Source organism: Eulemur rufifrons, chromosome 3, assembly GCF_041146395.1.
Source record: "Eulemur rufifrons isolate Redbay chromosome 3, OSU_ERuf_1, whole genome shotgun sequence".
Classification (NCBI taxonomy): domain Eukaryota; kingdom Metazoa; phylum Chordata; class Mammalia; order Primates; family Lemuridae; genus Eulemur; species Eulemur rufifrons.
Window position 1 is genome coordinate 81,675,681 of NC_090985.1, and position 17,014 is coordinate 81,692,694.

At 37.6% G+C, this 17,014-nt stretch overlaps 1 protein-coding gene across 6 annotated transcripts in view; it reads left to right on the top strand.

Moving 5' to 3' along the window:
* Window positions 1–17,014, top strand: part of STAU2 (staufen double-stranded RNA binding protein 2) — a 291,848-nt gene that overhangs the window by 187,711 nt on the left and 87,123 nt on the right. For 4 of the 6 annotated variants that reach the window (XM_069465515.1, XM_069465522.1, XM_069465516.1 and 1 more), the window contains one exon: window positions 49–162. The exons of the other annotated variants lie outside the window; for them this stretch is intronic. In XM_069465515.1, coding sequence (XP_069321616.1) covers window positions 49–162 — 114 coding nt within the window. The remainder of the gene's footprint in view (window positions 1–48; window positions 163–17,014) is intronic. 6 annotated transcript variants of the gene reach the window in all.

Sequence of the window (17,014 nt, forward strand, 5' to 3'; positions counted from 1 at the left end):
GCTCCCTCCTAAAACGGTGTTCAGCAGATTGCGTGTGTTCTGTTATAGGTTCACTACTGTGATAGACAAAGTGGCAAAGAGTATGTGACCTGTCTGACATTAGCCCCTGTGCAGATGACTTTCCATGCTATTGGAAACTCCATCGAAGCCAGCCATGACCAGGTATAATATGCCACTGCCATTTTGCTGTGTTACGGCCCCGCTCAGAAATCGGAGGCCATCAAAATGGAAGCTATGTGCACACATACAGCTTTGCTTTCCTTAATGTGTTACCTGCTGACACCATTTGCTAGAATTTTGAAAAAACAAAATTGTTTGTGTTGGGAAACTGATAGCCTAGAAGATTTAAGTTGTTTTAGACTTCTTATTTGTAGGCCATGATTAATTTAAATATAGAATTCTCTTATAAGGAAGAAATAATTGCCCTAGAAGTTATTTTTAATCTTTAATAATTATATATGAGAGGAAGGACCAACAAAACAATGTAGATAACGCTGGAATCTCACTATAATATGCTCATTTGGTTCTGTTAAAGAAAGTTTTATAGAATGTACAGTCATGCATCACTTAATGACAGCAATGTGTTTTGAGAAATGTGTCTTTAGGTGATTTTGTTATTGTGCAAACACCATAGAGTGTATTTATACAAACCTAGATGATATAGCATACTACACATGTAGGCTATATAGTAGAGCCTATTATTCCTTGGCTACAAACCTGTACAGCATGTTACTGTACTGAATACTGTAGGCAGTTGTAACACAATGATGAATATTTGTGTATCTAAACATATCTAAACATAGAAAAGGTACAATAAAAATATGGTATTATACTCTTGTGGGCCCACTATGGTATGTGCAGTCTGTCATTGACTGAAACATCATTATGTGGCACATGACTGTATATAAAATAACCATGTGAATTTTCAGAACCATCAGCTTAGTCCCACAACTTGGGATATTATTGAAATGAAGTTCCAGTGTTGTTTTTACTTTTAAAGTTTTATTCTGAAATAAAGCTAAAAATCTGTAAAGTAAATTGTTTTTTAATTAAAAAATTCATTTGGTTGTTTAAATAGCAGCTTGAGAATACATCCCGTTTATAAGATAATACATATTTTCAATTAAACTAATCATCACATTAGACTAAACTAATGGTCTAGGTCATAGAATTTCTAGCCTGGAGTCAGAGTAAATAGACATACACAGTTTACTGTATGACTAACAAGCTGTGCTTTCTAAATTAACCATTCACATACAGAATAATTATAACCCAATAACCCACTTTATATCCATTTTTCAGTAAATTTGAGGACTTCTGATAGTCCTGACTAATCTTTTTTCCTTCTAGTAGTGCCTCTTGCATGGGAAGAATAAATAGTCTGCCTTCTCAAACTCATAATTTATCATTGTTCAACTCAAGACCAAGGAAAACATTCTTAAGGGTACATCCTTCTCTAGTCCAATCATTATTTGTTAGTTGGTGGGAGGTATTATGGTATTCAGGAATTGGTAGCCAGAAAATCTATCCATAGCATAGATTAGCTGCAGCTACCTGGGTGGATTTCTGTCACCTCCTCCTGACTCTGTTTCCTGGAATGTTAAATGAAGGAGTTGGGTTAGATGACTACAAGGTCCATTCCAGTCTACCATTTTATGATTCTATAGCTGATCTTCCTGTTCCTCATTGAATGAGCCCAACCAAAAATAAACAGTTATAGCATGTTGATCTGGAAAGCAGCTCAGAGACACTCCAGTGCTTTTCAGGCTTTTACACTGACATATGCCCTCGCTGCAGAAGAGAGTACAGTAGGGACCTGAGGGGCATAGCCTAAACTAACGTATAGAAAGTTTTATGTTTCCTTCTATAAACTATAATTTAGCTATAGGCTAGGTGCTAAGGATACATGGGGAGAATGTTAGACATGGTTCCTGTTCTCAGTTTCACCCCTTAGAATATTTAGCAAGTGCAGCATAACTACCTCTATATCTGTCTCTATATCCTACTCTACGGTAGAAACAAACAGCAAGAGCAGCCTGGGATACCTATTCTGCAAAGGTCTTCTTCTGAGGCTGAGCAAAGAAATGGAGGCGTATATCAGTAACCCACACATCTGAGAAAAGCAACTCACTGTTAGCAGAGCTGGCATGTTGCTATAGAAGAGCACTGAACTGGGAATGGAGACTGGGATCAAACCCAGCTTTGTCGTACGTTAGCTATGGGACCTTGTTTCTTCACCTCTTTGCAAGCTGGCTTCTTACGTAAGATGACGAGGCTGGTTTAGGCTTCTGTCAAGTTCATTTGCCAAGGTTCAAAATCCAGGGCTGCTGTCTGCCCATATCACACCTTTACAAATTGGGGGGAAAAAAGTGCCTCTTCCTCAAGGCATTTTACTAGCATCTGACAGAATAATTTATTTTATTTTATTTTATTTTATTTTTTGAGACAGAGTCTCACTCTGTTGCCTGGGCTAGAGTGCCGTGGCATCAGCCTAGCTCACAGCAACCTCAAACTCCTGGGCTCGAGCAATCCTCCTGCCTCAGCCTCCCAAGTAGCTGGGACTACAGGCATGCGCCACCATGCCTGGCTAATTTTTCTATATATTTTTAGCTATCCATATTTTTTTTTTTTTTTTAGTAGAGATGGGGTCTTGCTCTTGCTCAGGCTGGTCTCGAACTCCTGAGCTCAAACAATCCACCCGCCTTGGCCTCCCAGAGTGCTAGGATTACAGGCATGAGCCACTGCGCCCGGCCTGACAGAATAATTTTTAATAGACAAATCTGCAGTAACTACAGTGCAAATGGCGCTCCATTGAGGTGTGCAATGTACAACCTGCACAACTGTACATAGGTTATACTACGTATCTCTGGAATGTCCATTATATTTAATGGTAAGTAAATAAAGACATTTTTGTATTAAAGCAAATACAAATATAGATGACAAATTTGCATGAAATTTTAAGATAAAAAAAGAAACTTTCAGGAAACGTTTCGATAACAGTCAAATTGGTGAATGAATAAATGACTAGAGCCATGACAGGAGTAATCATCCTGTGCATCAAAAATACTCCACTGTGGTGGCCTCAGAGGTGCAAAGTGGGGTAGTGGGGTGGTCAGTACTCCTCCAGTACCTGGATAATTGGGTTCCCTGGGGAAAGGAGACAGAGTAAACCTCCACTCCACACCCTCTGGCCTTTTTACATTGTGTTGCCATTTCCTTCTCCCCAGCCCGAGAGTCTGTCTAGGGAGAAGGTACTTCTTTGCCATAGGAGCATAAACTTGATCTCTAAGGTGGAAACAGTGGACCACAAAATGCTTTTTCACCCATTAATTTGTAAATGCTAGTAAGCAGGCAGACATTTTAAATCAAGAAAAATTATAATTGTCTGAAAAAAATTTTTCTATTCCTAATCCATTTGAGCCAATACAGTTGAGCAAACAGAATCTGTATTCTGAGAAAAAAAGTATTTGTCAACTTTTGAGGCAGTCCTTCTTATGAAACTCAGGTTGTTCTTTCTTGCGTAGAAAATAAAGATGAGAAATGGAAGAACTCTCTAGTCTTGAGCCTTTATAGCTTCTCTTCTTCTTTTTAAAAAATTTAATTCTAGGAACTGAATGAAGTAAAGACTGAATGTATCACCTGGTGCCCACTGCGTTGAAAAGTAATAGAACAGGGACGGTTAGGTGAAATTTCTCTATCAAAGGTTAGTACAGATATGCAAAATGGTCAGGACAAAGATTCAATGTCATCTATGTGCTGGTGTCCAAACTTAAGGAACTGTTAGTTCTCCATGTCCCCCTACCACACCTGGTGTGTCTCCTCTGTGTTTTCCTTTCCCCCATCCTGGTGGATGTCACCACCACCCTCCTGGTTGCCCAGGCCCTCCTGGGAGCTGTCCTTGACTCCCTGCTCCCCCTCACATGCTACACCCGGTCCCAGTATCCCTTCCTCTGTGTTACATCTCTGATACAACCACTTTTCACCACCTTCAGTGTTACCATTCCAGTTTACGTCACTATCATTTTTAACCCAAATGACTGCAGTAGCCTCTAAACTAGCCTCCTTTTTTCTAATTTTGTTCCACTATGATCTGTCTTTTACATAGTAGCCAAAATTATTTTTAAATTAATCAGATCACATTGCTCAACTGCTCAAAACCTTCCAGTGGCTTCCTGTCACACCTACTACAGAATGCAAAATTTTTGTTAGGGCATCCAAGCCCTGTGTGATTTGGCCTCTCCACATCTCCAACTTCAGTTCCCACCACTCTCCCATTCACTGACGCAAGTGTCCCAGTCTCACTGGCCTTGTTGCCAGTTTCATGATGGTAAAACCACTCAAAAGGCTACATACTGTAGATGCCATTTGTATGCCATTGTGGAAAAGTCAAAACTATGGGGGTAGGAGACAGCTCAGTGGGTGCCAGGGGCTCAGAGTACCGAGAGGGACCGACCACAAAGTACCATGAGGGAATTTGGGGAGGTGATGGAGTGTGCCACATCGTGATTTTGGTGGTAGAAACATGACTGTATACATTTGTCAAACTCATTGAACTATACTCTAAAAAGGGTAAATCTTACTGTATGTAGATAATACTTGAATAAACCTAAATTTAAAGACAAAAAGCCAGATTCATTATTTTTTCAGTTACTCACACAGTACTGACCCTGAGGAAATGTGAAAGGATGATGTTCCCAGGCCTCTCCTGTACTCTCTGGGTCTGTTGGATCCACCTTGGAATGCACTAAATTTAACCCATAGCCGGGTTTAGAGCTTCACCAAATGCCAGTGATTAGTTAAGGCCTGCTTCAGACCTCCTAGAATAATTATTAGTCTCCAAAAAGTGGTCTAAGCCCACCCCTGTCTGACTTCAGGGAAAAGGTCTGTTCCCATTTGGGAACTCTGACTTCTCATCCAGACATTGGGCAGTCGTTCAGGCTGTGTTTGCCTGGAGGTCCCCATGGTGTCTGGGAGAGAATGTTCTACATGTGTTTGCCTTATTCATCACAACAAATGTGACATTAGAAGTTCACATTGGTTTAGAATGTTTAATTGTCCAGAACAAAAACATAGTTTCAATTTCCAGATAACTAATTTCTTCAGCAAACATGAGCTAACTCTGAACAACTGCGTGGGAGGACTCCACTAGACACTGGAGCGTGCAAAGAAAACTTACAGTCTTAGTCCTTGGTCAGCCAACTGTCTGATGAAATTTAAAAATTGTAGATCATGTTGTGGTTTCAATGATGAGTGATAATTCTTATTTATAAGTTGAGTAAAGAACAAATTTATTTTTTTTTTTAAGATTGAGCTAGTGAGGGTTCTCAATATTTTTCCACATACTCTATTTGGAAATTAAAGTTATATTGGTTGGTGTATGTAATTAAAAGCAAAATCCTTAGTAATAGTGCAGAAAAGTTTTGGAATTTTCTAGCTTGGTATAACTCACCAAGTATTCTTTACTCTCTCCTTTTGGCCTACACCCTTTGTGCATCTTTCTTTATCATTTCAGATGTTAGTGAGAACCTCTTCCTGTCTGTCTCCTTTAATTACATCAGTCACCTTCTAGTTACAGCCCCAAAGTCATAAACCTCCTTCCCTATCTTTATGTTTTCTTTTTATTCATCTTCATTCTGATCACATTGTTAATATCACTAATCTCACAAAGATTGTGAAAGTAGACGTAGCTTAGTGAAAATACTATAGCTTAATTTCTAGTTAATAGTTTTACTGCTGCCTACCTTATTGTGTTGAGCTTAGGTTTGGAACTTACTTGCTTCATATAAATAAAAGAATGAATTAACAAATCAACCCCCTAACCAAGCACTAACCAGCCAGTGAATTATACCAGATGTATGTTAGTATTTACTGTAATCTGACTTCTAGTCCACAAAAGCAAGATTACCATATAGAGTAAATGACAATGCATTGTTAGTTAGCACATTAGAGATGCTCCTCAACTTATGATGAGGTTACATCCCAATAAACCCATTGTAAGTTGAAAGTACCGTAAGTAGAAAATGCATTTAACACACCTAACCTACTAAGCATCATAGCTCAGCTCAGCCTGCCTTGTCGGTGGTTTACCCTCGTGATCGTGTGGCTGACTGGGAGCTGCAGCTCGCTGCCACTGCCCAGCATCACCAGAGTATCGTACCGCATATCGCTAGCTCAGAGAAAGATCAAAATTCAAAGTATGATTTCTGCTGAATGTGTATCGCTTTCACACCATCATAAAGTTGAAAAATTGTAAGTTGAACCATCATAAGTCGGGAACCAACTGTACTTGGAATTAAAAATAAATGCTATAAGGGAAAATAAACAAGAACTCAATTTTTATATAGTTGTTACCATGTGCTAAATATTGTACTAGGCTCTCCACATATTATTTGGCTTAATTCTCACAATAATAAGGTATAAACTGTAGCAGTTGTATATTTGCTGCATTTGCTACATTGCCTTTCAGAGTTTATGTCCAGATTGGTAAAATTAAGCTGAATTGTTCCCAGTGTGCATGCTTTGACTCTCAGTGAAAGGACAGCCATTAAGTGTAACAATTTACAAATCTAATGGGTATTCTGTTCTATTTTTGATTAAGTTCTACTCATAGGTTATATTCTAATTAATTAAAAGTCTCTTTGCCTGAATAATTATGCCATAATGTCTTACAGTTATATGGTATCTTAGAGCTAAAAGAGGGAAAGCCTTCTCACATATTATCCAAATATATATTATCACAACAATAATATATTGATTCACTATAAACTGTGTACAGAATTTTTGCAGTACTAATGGTCTTACCTGTACTCCTTGGCCCTTGAGGTAATTATAGTCTAATGCAGTGTATCAGCCAGAATCCTTTTGGCTACAAGTAACAGAAAACCTGACTCATACTGGCATAAATAATAAGGAACCTCATTATCTCACATAACAGGAAGTTCAAAGGAAGGGTGAGCTCCAGGGTTGGTTGATAAAGCAGCTCATTGATGTCAACAAGGACTCAGGTTTTCCCATTTCTTAGCTCTGCCACCCTCCACTGCATCCTCTGACTCATAGAAAGATGGGCCACAGTACTTCTCTGTGTCATGTGCAATACAGCCACGTCCAAAAGGAGACATCTGATCTTTTGTCTTGAGCAAAGGCATCTGTACCAGGACCCCCTCCAGCTATCCTTCCCGCATAGCTCATAGGCCTGGCTTGAGTTGGTCGTGTGCCCTTCTCTAAACTAGTCACTGGCGGGAGAAATAGCACCACCATTGGCCTAAGTGCTTGGGGTGAATATGGAACCACAGGACTACTACATGAGGAATCAAATGTCATACATGTAATTTAAAATTTTCTAGTAGCCACATTTTAAAAAATAAAAAGAAACAGTATGTTTTATTTAACCCAATATATCTAAAATATTGTTTCAACATGTAATCAACTTTTAAGATTGTTGAGATATTTTACTTTTTTTTCATACTTGAAATCTGGTATATATTTTACACCTACAACATTCCTGATTTTGGACTACTACGTTTCAGGTATTCAGTAGTCACATACATATTGAATGGCACAGGTGTGCAGGATGAAAGCCAAGGAGATTGTGATTTGGTTCCTGCCTGTGTCTCTAATCTCATCTTTTACCATTCACCTGTGCTTAACTTATACCCACACTTTCTGCTCTCACGTGGTCCTGAGCCACCACGTCACTTGCTTTCGTGCATCTGTCTTTGCTTGTGCTGTGCGGTGCCTGGCCCATGCTCTCCTTGCTCATAGGGGAACTTTAATTGTTGTGTCTATCAGAGTCAACCAAGACATCACTACAGTCAATAGGCCTTCCCCAAACCTATAAAGAGAGTTAAAACTCACCTTCCTTTTTGCTCTAACTGTACTTTTTACATTATCCCATTATTACACTTACCAAACTACATCTCATTATCTATTTTCGTGTTGGCCTAACCCCAGTGGGCAGTGACCTCCTTGAGATCCAGGGCAGGGTCTTACTCAGCTCAGTATTTTCAGTGTCTATCCTCTGGCACTTAGAAGGCACTCAATAAATGTTTATAGGTTGGAATTAAATTGGGTTTCTAAGAAAATTAGAATGACTTGGATTCGATAGAATTCATTTGATAAAATTAGTGAGAGAAATAGAATGTTTGGCCCAGTAAGCTTTCTCTGGTAGTGGCCCTATAGGGACATTTTTTGTGAAAGGATCCCAGTACTTCCAAATGTTGACCTCGGAGTATTCCCATAGAATACATGAAACTGTCCTTAGGAATTCATTATATATTTCCATTAATTCTTTTACCTATTTATAAATTTTAATTGTTCTAGCCTATCATGCATATGAGTACATCCTTGGTGTCCTAAATTACTTTCTGCAAGTAGCCAGGGCTGCCTCATGATTCTAGCATCCACGATGTAGTACACACGTCAGTATTCACTGAATAGTGTCGTTCGTGACTACATTCCTCAGCATCTAAAGAGGCACAAACATCACAGATTTGAGCAAAATTACCCAAGGCTAATAAAGCTTTTTATTAATATAAAAAAACATACTTAAGTGACATTGTGTAACAACAGACCCCCACATCATCATCCTAGAGGAATGACAGTGGGTTCTGGCTTGCTTTGTATTACACAGACTCAGTGTAGGTTTTGAACTTCCCTGTTTTGCTTGCTCGCATGTCAAGCAGTGCTGAATGCTATGGGGTGTGGAAAGACTGGTTATGATCACTGCCCTTGGCAGCTTCTAGGAGGTCCTGGAGCTGCCAAAATTGAAAATATAACTTGATTTTTGCTTTTTATGCATTAGGGTGCTAAATGAGATATATTAAAAAGGAGCATCAACTTTAATGTTTGTTTTGGGAAAGTGCTTTCGTATTTGTTGATTTTTATATTTTGAAAGGTTTCCTCTATCTCAAATTTATCCCTGATCATAGAACTAAAATTTCTCCTGCTAATGTTTATTATATGAAATTTTCATTTTACACAAATATATCATAGAGTTAAGGAACTTAATCGTATCTTCAGAAAAAAATATCACAGCAGGAAAAGTCATGAGGAACTTCTTCTCACCACTGGGTAGATCTTATTCATTGATGGACTAGAGCAGGAGTCAGCAAACTATGGCCCTTGAGCCAAAGTCAGTCTACCACCTGAGCTAAGAATGTCATTTACATTTCAAAATGGTCAGAAAAAAATCAAAAGAAAAATAATATTTCATGACATGTGAAAATTATATGGAATTCAAATTTTAGTGCCTGTAAATACAGCTTTACTGGAACACAACCACAGCCATTGATTTTGGCATTGCCTATGGCCACTTTCACAGTACAATGACAGAAATGAGTAGTTAGAGACTTTATTGCCTGCAAAGCCTAAGTATTTACTGTCTGCCCCTTTACAGAAAATTCTGCCAATTCAATGCTAGGATTAGAAGGAAGAAACCTTAAGCATTCACCTTTTGAATTTTGTATTAAGTGTTACTTTAAAACATGGGCATTTAGAGCTCATTCTCTTTCAGAAAGGAGCCAATTTTCTGGAAATATTGCCCATGTTATAGCACAATTAGACTTGACTGTGAATTTTGGATTTATTTACTCCACAGTAGAAACCAATTTTATTTTCTAAGGGAATAACAAGTAAGTCTGTCTTCATCAGTATTCATCAGAGCATTGAAAGACAGTTTGCCTGTAGCAAAGGTTACTTTTGTCTCCTTGCTGAAATACCATTTAGAAACACTTCATAGCTGGACTTTTTAGTTTTTTAAAGTAATAGAGAATATTCTGTTGTTTTCATGGTGATCTTTCACTTCTTTCATTTCAGATATATAAGCAGTTTCCAGAACCACGAGTGAGTTATAGGGGAAGGTAGTGAGAAGATTGAATAGTATGTATTTTATAACTGACTCATAATTTCATTTATGCTCAGTACAGCATGACCACATTTCTAAGAGGTTGCATATATCCAATGATATTGTGCACACAAGTGACTTATTAATTTGAGCTATAAAATAATTTTGGACTAGAGTCAAAACCCACGAATTTACTTATTACTTTCCTTCTCCCACATTTTTTTCTGAAATGATGAATAACAGCTCTTTTAATCTGAAAAAAACCATGAAATTTTAGCTTTAAAAAATGACTTTTCACACTAAAAAAGACTAAAATGTATGGTTATTTAATGTGTGCCTCTGTTTACCTGTAGCTCCGTGTTTCACAACAGGTTATTTCTTTGAACATAATTTCATGTTCATGACCTCATAGGAGCTAAATTAAAGTATAAGTAGAATCTAAAGTGTTTTCTAGATTTTCTAGCAAGTTTTGTTTAATTTTGGACCTGCATGCATGCTCCATGTCAGCAGTTACCTAATTTTTAATTCAGTATTCTAATTCTTAATGTCTCTTCTAAATTCAAAATATTTAGGTAGGACTTTAGCATTCCTACTATTCTATATGTCTCTATGTCTGATGTTGATTTGAAGATCATTGGGGAAATATTCTTAAAAAACCTTTCTGTTAACAGTTCACACTAATGAATCAATCCAGATACATTATTAAACCAATAAATACTATATGTATGTAATTGGCTAAATGGATGTGAAAGTTATAGTGGAAAACTGTTGCCTATATAGACTTTTTAAAAGTGACGATCAATGAAATATAGTTCCCTAGGCCACAGATTTGAGAGCATTATTGCCCACTGGAGGTCACTTTTACAACCTAAAGAGTATTTCCTTCCTCGTAAACTCAAATTATGGTGTTGTGTATGATTTATTACACTACTTAAAACTGAAAAGCAGTAACTTCTCTCCCTTTGCAATACACCTTCAATTAAGTCATGCCTCTCACCATTTCCAAAATTCCTTCTTAGACAAACCAGTTACTAGTTATTTTTCAAGATTTTCAGTATTATTCTTACATTGCTAATAGTCATTTGGCCTGCTCTCCTTGTTTCTAAGTTGACACCTAATGCCTTTTCAGATCACATATTTTTAACATACCCTTTAGTTAATTGGCTTCCCTTTTGCATCCTCTGATGGAAGGAATTTAAAGGTGTTTTCAAACCCCAAAATAGTTAGCATATGTGAAATTAAATTACAAGGCCAAGATAGTGATAAAAGAATGTCTTCTGTTACCTTTCATACACGGTACAGTAATACACTTCTCGCAAACTGAGGTCAGGTTCACTACTGTTTGGTAAGAGGTGTCACCACTCTACCAAGACCCATAAATGTCTCTCTTTAAAAGACTTACGTGCCGCTTGGCTTCCTCCCTCACTCACCTAACCTTTCCTGCAGAGAGAGGTCACGCCTTCACATAGGTTCCTGCCATAGTGGAAAAGAAAGTTTTCAGCTCAGGGAACAGGTTGCCTGGTGGTCAGTCTCCTTGCCATTATTACATTTCTGCTTCCTAGACAACTATTTGCTGTGATCCTTACCCAGAATTTCCTGACTATCTGTTTGGCTTGTCCTACTTACTTAATTTGAGCTCCGATCTCTGGTTACTTAACCTAGAGTCTGCCTTGTTGGGTTGGTTGTCTTGGCCTACAGATACTTTTGTACTTCTGATCGTGTACTGCTTAACTGACCCCTGACTATTTGTTATTCTTGTTTGCACCTAACATTTCAGAGACTTACTGTTCTCACATTTCTCTCCAAATCCAGACCTGCCAGAAATTCCATTTTATAGATTGACAGAATTCCATTTTATCATATTCTATAACTATTATGAAATCCAGAGAATAATCTGTCTACTTACCAACAGAACTGATATTCAATGTGTCCCCCAATATTATTGTACCAATTGTTAAAATGTTAAATACTTTCATACCACTTAGCAAATAGCTGCTGCCCCATTTTTCACCCCCTGCCACTGTAGATAGACTCTTGTCTGGTATCTCTGGGACCCATGATCTAGGAACTAATAGATCATTGCTGGGCCCAGCAATTTTCAGGACTCTGTTTTATTGTCTCATTTTTATTGATCAGTTTCCATGCCGCACTAATTATTAAACATTGTTAAGACCACCTCTGCTTTCAAAAGTATAGGTAAGAGTTAAATTCTTCAAGGAATAAAATCCAAAAGTGATCATTTCCAAAGATTTTTGAAAATTTTCATTGGAAATCAAGAAGCATTTTAGTTTATTCATTCAGCAGTCATGCTTTAAGCACTAGTTGTATGTCCACCCCTGTACTAGATGCTAAAAAATATTTTTTATTTTGTAAACAAGGAAAGCCCTTAAATTGAGTGTAACTAAAATTTGGAGACACGGGTAAATGAAGATGGGAACTCTCTGTAACTCATGTTCAATTTTGCTGTGAACCTAAAACTTCTCTAAAAAATAAATTTTTAAAGAGAAAAAAATCGTTGGAGAAACAACAAAACATATACAGAAAACAATTGAAGGCCAATTGCAAACCAACATGATTTTGTGTCAGAAATGTTTTAAAAATCTGTATATGTATATATGAATATTAAAAGGCTGTGGAGTATAGGAATGATTAAGAACAGAAGAATTCACCTGATTAAGGTTTTCTTAGGAGTTGGTGGACCAAAAATTGAGAGATAAATTATAAGGACATTCCACATAGGGGAAACAATACGAGAAAGGATAGAAAAATGGAAGTTGGCAAAGAATATGTAGGGAAAGAAAAACTCAACTTGGTGGGAGTTCCAGGCATAAATGATGTTGTATGAGATCAAGACAGTTAAATTCTTGCTTGAAAGCTAGGCTGAGCAGTATGAAATTTATGTTCTTCACAGCAAAGAGTCATTCTTCACTCAGGAGCAAGGGATGTGATTATGCCAGTGTCTATAAGATCAGTGTGGCAGCCAGATGCAGGACTGACTGGTGGGAGGAAGTCTTCTATCATAGCAATTCAGGAATGGGTGCTGGTCATCTTGGTGGGTGTGGCTCTGAAAATGGCAAAGAAAGCAGCATTTCTCCCAGAGAGACATTGCAGAGAAAGAATCAGCAGGCTTTGGTGACCAGCTTAGTATGAAGTAATGAAAAAGAGCAATTAAAAATAGCTCTAAAGGCAGACTACCAAAAGGGCAGAGTGAAAGCTGGGAAAATTCTCTTTCCAAAAGCAACAATGGAACTGGACAAAATTGTCAGAAACAGCAATTTTAGGACTCTGAAAATTGATAAAAGGCATTCAACAAATTGAGAAGCATTTATTCATAGGAATAACTGCAGAACTCCAGGTAAGAAAAGTAGGATTTTGTGGTGTTCCTGCCTGGGGATGCTCCCATCTCCCACCTCTGGACTCAGCACAGTAGTTCTACAAGGGCAAGGAAAGCCCTGAAAATCAGCAATTTCATTGAAGGAGTGGCCTTCTTTGATATGAAATGGAATGTGAAAAGCCTGATGCCCAAGAGCTTTGTAAGTAACAGTAGACATCTCAGTAGCAAACAAACAAGAAAGGCTAGCTAGCTGCTCAGTGAGCCTGATGTTACTGTCTTGGTTGGGACCAACAATGGACCAGCAGACGAGCCAGAAATTTATCGGGAAGATTTGGGAAATGGCACATGATAGGAGGCCTTAATAAACTCACCAAAGTGCTTTAAACACATGCTGGAAAGAACAGAGAGGGCTCAAGCTAGCTATACCCTCTGGCTAACTGTGAAATTCTACACATATGCAGAAGAGACACAAGAGGGCCTAGCAGAAAGTATCAATAAATGTCAGTGATACTTGAAAACTGCTTGAACTTGTAACGTGCTGCCCAGCCCAAACGCAAATCCATAGGCAGAGGGTAGAAGCTTTACTGGCTCAGGGTGTTTGAACATAACCAACAAGTATTGGCTGACCACCAAGCTGTGTAGAAACATGAGTGACTCCTAGGAAACCAGGTTTAAAAATAAAAACAAAAATAAGTTTTAAAAGATTGAGTAGAAATACAAGTAGCCATGCCCTGTGAAGGATTTGGAGTCCACAGATTTAGTTCAGGCAAATTGATAAATAAACAAGAAAATGACAGTGAGAACAACAACCCTGTGAGGAGAACATCCAAATCCAGAGTTACTGCAATATCACATCTAAAATTATAGTTTTCAATAAAAAATTACCAGATATGTAAAGAAAAAAAAGGTTGACCAATACTCAGGGGAAAAAAGCAATCAGTGGAAATTGTTTCTGAATGGGCCCAGATGCTGGACTTAGCAAAGACTTCAAAGCAACTATAATAAATATGTTCAAGGAATTAAAGGAAATCATGCTTAAAGAATTAAAGGAAAGTATAACAATGGCTCAACACATAGAGAATCTCAGTGAGGAGACAGAAATCATTAAAAAGTCAAATGGAAATTCTGGAGTTGAAAAGTACAATAACTGAAATGAAAAATTCACTAGAATGGCTCAAAAACAGATTTGAAATGGCAGAAGAAGAACTCATGGACTTCAAGGTAGATCAAAAATTATCCAGTTGGAATAATGGGGAGAAAAAAGAATGAAAAAAGTGAATAGAGCCTTGGAAACCATGTGACAACATCAAGTAACATATAAAAAGAATTAAACACCATTCTTAAGGTTAGTTTAACATCTGAAAATTAATTACTGTATATACCATATTACTAAGGGCGATAACCTACATGATAATGATCTCAGTAGACCCAGAAAAAGCATTGACAAAATCCAACATCCATTCCTAATTAAAAACTCTGAACAGTCTCAGAGTAGAGGGGAATTTCCTTAACTTGGTAAAGAGCATCTCCAAAAACCCTACAACTAATGTTGTCTTGATGGTAAAAGACTGCATGCTTTCCTCCTAAGATTGGGAACAAAGCAAGGATGTCTACTCTCATTACTATTCAACATTGTGCTAGAGATCGTAGCCACTGCAATAAGGCAAAGAATAGAAAAGGAAAGAGAAACAAAATGTAGCTTGGAAAGGAAGAAGCAAAACTGTATTGCAGATGACATGATCCTATGTGTAGAAAATCCTAAGAAATAGACACACATACATACAAACCCTATTAGAACTAATAAACAAGTTCAGTAAAGTTACAGACAGGATACAATCTACAGATGGATACACAAAAATCAATTGTATTTCTATATACTAGAAATAAATAATCCAAAAGTGAAATTAAGACTATTTCATTCACAATAGCATCAAAAAGAATAAAATACTTAGAAATCAATTTAAACAGAGAGATGCAAGACTAGTACGTGGAAAACTATAATATATTGCTGAGAGAAATTTAAAATGATCTAAATATATGAGAGGCATTCTATGTTGATGAATTAGAAGACTCCTTATTGTTAAGTTCACAGTGTTTCCCAAATGGGTTTATAGATTTAATACAATCCCTGTCAAAATCCCAGCAGGCTTTTTGGGGTAGAAATTGACAAGCTGATCCTAACATTTATATGGATTGTTTCTCAGCCTTTTGGCTAAGATCAAGTGTATGAAAATTTACATGGAAATGCAAAGAGCCCAGAATAGATAAAGCAGTTTTGAAAAGGAATAAGAAAATTGGGAGACTTAACACTACTCATTAACTATTCTAGTTAATGGCACATGGATGGACATTTAGGTCAATGGAACAGAATTGAGAGTCCAGAATGAACCTTTGTATTTACATTCGATCAATTTATATCAAAAGTAGCAAGGAAATTCAATGGGGAAAGGATGGTCTTTTCAGCAAATGGTATAGGGAAACTTTAAATATCCATGTGAAAAAGATTATGTTAGACCCTTATTTCATACCATAAACAAAAACTAGCTCAAAATAGTTAACAGACTTAAATGTAAAATCTAAAACTGCAAAACTTCTGAAAAAACCATAGGAGGAATTTTCATGATCTTGGGTTAGGCAAAAAGTTCTTAAATACACCACCAACCACGATCATAAAAGAAGAAATTGGTAAGTTGGACTTTATCAAAATTCAAAAGTTTTGTGCATCAAAGACACCATTAAGAAAATGAAAACAGAGCCACCTTGCGGTGGGGCCCACCAGCTGCCACCTGCATGGGAGGGCGGAAAAGATGGCACACGTGGTCATGGGCAAAGACAAGTGCCGGGAGCAGCGGCTCCTGTCACTGCCCCTGCCTCACACCCTGGTCATACTAAAGAGGTCCCCCGAGGTTTCAAGCATCAAGCAGGAGGCGCTGGCAGTACTCATGGCCAAGGCCACGGGACTCTTTGTTCAATATCTAGTTACCTATTCCTGCAGACATGGCAGTGAAAAGAAAAAGAGAGCCCTGACTTAAAGTGATTTAGCAAATACTGCCGAGGACAGAAATTTTTCAGTTTCTTGCATGTATTACCAAAAAAAAGATTTTAGTTAGTAAATACCTCAAAATGCTTAAAGAGGAAAAGAGGGCAGAAGAGGAGGAGGAGAATGACAACAATGATGAAAGCCAAACCCTAAGCCAAGAAATAAGTGCCTTAAAAATCCTTCTGGATTAGCACCGCTGCCTTGAAGTAAGCACGACACTGTACGCGTTTAGATTTAGAGTCTTCACTTTTTCAGGCTTCCACTAGAGCATCTCATGCACCTGGCTAAGACAGAGCGTCTTAGGCACCTACACCGTAAATTGCCAAAGGGAAAGAAACCTGGACGGCAGCTTCTCATGGTAGGCTCACTGCAGTCGGCAGTTGCCAGGAAAGCTGCCTGTCCAGTCAGACACTGCCAGTTGACCTGTTGCCACCCTAAACCGTAAAGGTTGCTTAACTTTTTAGTTTACAAAGATTTTAAAGCGCTTCTAAACATCAGTTGTGTAAATTCATATACGTATATTTTGAAATTAGTTCTTGTAAACAGCTAGATTCTATTTAAGCTAAATGTGTAGTTTTTAGGTAGTACGCTATTATTCATTTGAATTTTTGTATTTTAAGATTTGGCTATTTGTCCAAATGTTATTTTTTTACTATAAACAAATATACTTTTCTATGAAAGATCTGTACATATTTTTATAGTAAAATGCCTTGTGGAAGTAGCTGTAGAGCCCTCTATTGTTCTAATGCCTTGCTTACTACCTGAGAATTTTATGAAATTTAAAAATAAGCATTTCTAA